The sequence below is a fragment of the Nannospalax galili genome, unplaced genomic scaffold (assembly GCF_000622305.1).
Source record: "Nannospalax galili isolate Female #2095 unplaced genomic scaffold, S.galili_v1.0 scaffold593, whole genome shotgun sequence".
In the NCBI taxonomy this organism is placed as follows: domain Eukaryota; kingdom Metazoa; phylum Chordata; class Mammalia; order Rodentia; family Spalacidae; genus Nannospalax; species Nannospalax galili.
In genome coordinates, this window is record NW_008332686.1 from 764,986 (window position 1) to 768,276 (window position 3,291).

At 35.8% G+C, this 3,291-nt stretch overlaps 1 protein-coding gene across 1 annotated transcript in view; it reads right to left on the reverse strand.

Annotated features, from left to right (window-relative positions):
• The window catches only part of LOC108490557 (olfactory receptor 4C11-like), a 5,290-nt gene extending 2,232 nt beyond the window's left edge, over positions 1-3,058 (reverse strand). The window contains exons 1-2 of the mRNA XM_017796775.2: positions 2,972-3,058; positions 1,849-1,961 (exon numbers count right to left, since the gene is read on the reverse strand). Coding sequence (XP_017652264.2) covers positions 1,849-1,961; positions 2,972-3,058 — 200 coding nt within the window. The remainder of the gene's footprint in view (positions 1-1,848; positions 1,962-2,971) is intronic.
• Positions 3,059-3,291: the final 233 nt, after the last annotated feature.

Sequence of the window (3,291 nt, forward strand, 5' to 3'; positions counted from 1 at the left end):
TTTTCTTAACAATTTGGTGAGATTTAAAATAAATGCAATAAAACACAATAATTATTTAAGACAATACATTGTGAATATTAAAAGTGACTACTAATAGAAATCATCTTCAGCTACAAAGGAACAATTACCTAAGAGATATAATATTCATTAAAAAATTAATTTTACATAAAGAGACCAAATAAAACTTTAAATAAGAGAGCCCAGTTCCCAGCAGATTCTGAGAATACCAAATGAGTCAGAGTTAATGAAATATGCTAATTTATTGTGCAGACTCAAGCATCACATCACAGCCCACTGGTAATCTGAAACTTGAGTCTCACATTAGTCACATGTTAAAATATAAATAATAAACTAATTTCCCTATATTGTGTTGGTATAAGGGAGCAGCCTCTATAAGAACAAAGTGTGTAGAAGATGTGGTTCTATAGTTCTGTGCAACTGAATTAGTCTGAATTAGTTACTTTTATTCCTGGATACTCAAAAGATACCTTCCAATTCATAAAATCATCATTTCAAGTGAATTATTGGTGTATATTCATACTGTTCCGTGATATATTTTCATACTGTTTTAAAATGAAAAGTATTTTTACAAAGTGTCTAAAGTTATATCAATCATATGTACCATAATAACTATGTCATGGTGGTCACATAACTGAAGTGATGGCTATTAATTTCAATAAATACAAGAATTTGATGAACAAAACATTTACAGCATCTAAATACATTGACAACACTGTGATGAAGAGAAAACAGAAACAAACCATTTATGGTAATTTCTAGTGCTATGAAAATTGGATTTAAAAAGACAAGCCTTTGGGATATGAGAAAGAAAAACATATTTTCATGGAAATTTAAAGAAATTCATGCAAAACCCCAAGCTAGCCATACTCTAAAGACATCATAGGGAAGTTTAGAAATGCAGGCAGTCTTCCTGGCAGAAGCTAATGATAGATAGATGTTGAAATTTTTACATATTTTCATTAGCAAATTATAAAATTGGAGGGCATAAAACAGAGAATTCTTTATTAGCCCTTATTTATCAGGGGGTAGTGAGATAATTTTTCAGGTAAAACCTGCCCTCAAACCTGTGGACCTGAATTCAGCCCTGAGAGTTACCTGGTAGGAGAGAACTGATTTCTATAAGATGTCCTCTGACCACCACATGTATTCCTCCATGACACATGTGCCCCCTCCATAAACCCAAACATAAACATAATAAAATTAAAGTTTAAAGAAAATATTTATTCACTACCTGAAATTTAAAACCAAAATCATTCAGGGTTATTTATGTAATTCTATGATCTTTGTGTGGAAGGTTTTGATGAGCTTATCCATAATGAAGAATCACCTGATTCAGGATGCTAGGATTCCTGCTAAACACCTGCCACTCTATTCCTTGCATTTAGACAATTAGTGGAAAACACGAATCTAGCACCGTCCTGACAAAATGCAGTTTGACCCTGCCGGCTCCCCATATATGATTCTTCAGTGGCATCTGACCAGCCATGTCCTTCAAGAGGGATTAAAAGTTATTGTTTTCAACTTGTCTCGGGAGGAGTGTCAAAATCAAACATAGTTCATCAGCTTTAAAAAAGATTATTTTTATATTCACAAAAATTGGAATATAGCATCTTGGGGACAATATTTTATAGTCATTAAGGTCTACAGTTTCAGAAAATTTAGTTGAGAAGTATATAATTCATGGATATATATGCATACCAAGTATACACACTGATATCAGTTTTCAGTGTAAGAACTATTAATTCATAAAAGGAGAAATTTAACCATTGCCATTATTATAAATTTGCAGTCCTAGACTTCATTAAGAATACAACCAAAGGCCTTTACTGGTATGTCTTCTCTGTGTCCCTAAACTGAAAACAGGGGCCAAAATTTAGAAATTCTCTTTTCTCTTCATTTTCTGTGTACTCTCTCCACTTTTGGCTCCTTCCTATTAACACCTGAAAAGGAAAAGTGGAAACTCGACATGAAATGATCATATGTCTAAACATGTAGATTATACATGCACATGTATAAAAAATAGTGATTGCAATATTGTGACTTTCAGTCACTGCTCCAGCCCTGTCTCACACTCATGCCCATAGAAATACCCTCAGGCAGTTCTCTCCATGAATGTATCATATATCACAGCCTGATGAGATTTTCTCTTCTCAAATCTCTGCTCTCCATTTTTACCTTTAACAGAGCACCCAGTGCAAATAACCATGTCTTAAGTAAGCCTAAGCAGATTTCCATCATCAAATAACTATTTCTTTTTTAAAAAAATATTTATTTATTTTTATTTTATGTGTACACATGTATTGCCTGCATGTAGGTAAGTGCACCTGTGTCGTGCAATGCCCGTGGGGGGATCCCTTGGGACTGGAGTTACGGACAGCTATTAGCTGCCATGTGGGTGCTGGGATTTGAACCCGGGTCTTTGGCAAGAACAACCAGTGTTCTTAACTGCTGAGCCATCTCTCCAGCCCTCAAATAACTATTTGTAATAGCCTTCCACTAAAAAAAATGCTCCTGCATCTTATTGACTTATATTCTCTGTTCTGCATTCTTCTCTCATTTTGCTTGAATATCCTGTAGTTACTCAGATGACTATACCTAGTGTTACAAGTTTGTTTTCCAATCTGTGCATTATAGAATAAACTGCTAGCATATATACCAGAAAACTCCCAGGTCCAGCACCCAGGCTTTTACACTTCATGCTCTAACCATTTCTCCCTTCTGTCAACTATAATGATTAGAAGAATCAGAACCAAGGAGAAAATAATGTCATTGTCAGCAAGAGTCAGAGAAGCAAAAGGGATCGAGAGATGAGACAGGGACAATCCCACAGGTTAAGGGTAAACAGGTAGCTATAATGAGTGTTTTTGGACTTATGTAGAACTTTTGTTTTCTACTCTGCATTGATCCTTACATGGGCTCTACAAGGGTGAAACAGACAAGGTGAGGATACGTCCTGGACCAACACGGACTCCTCAGTGTCAGAGCACCCAGTCTCAGCAGCTTCAGTGCTAATTGTGTCACTGCTCTGCGTGTCCATGCCTAATCTTCGCCTGGCTTCTCACTTTCCAAATAAGAAGCCTGCAGTGTTCCTCTACTGTAGTACCAATCCCTTCATTCTTGAAACATATTTAGCTCATGTCTCGGTTGTGCTGCTCAGAGGTTGGTGTAAGATATGGCAGCTTAATTTTTTTTTAAGTTTTTCACCCATACAGAAATCATTTCTCTGTAATTTTGGGTTTCACAGGAGGAAGAACCAAGTAAAGCTGACAT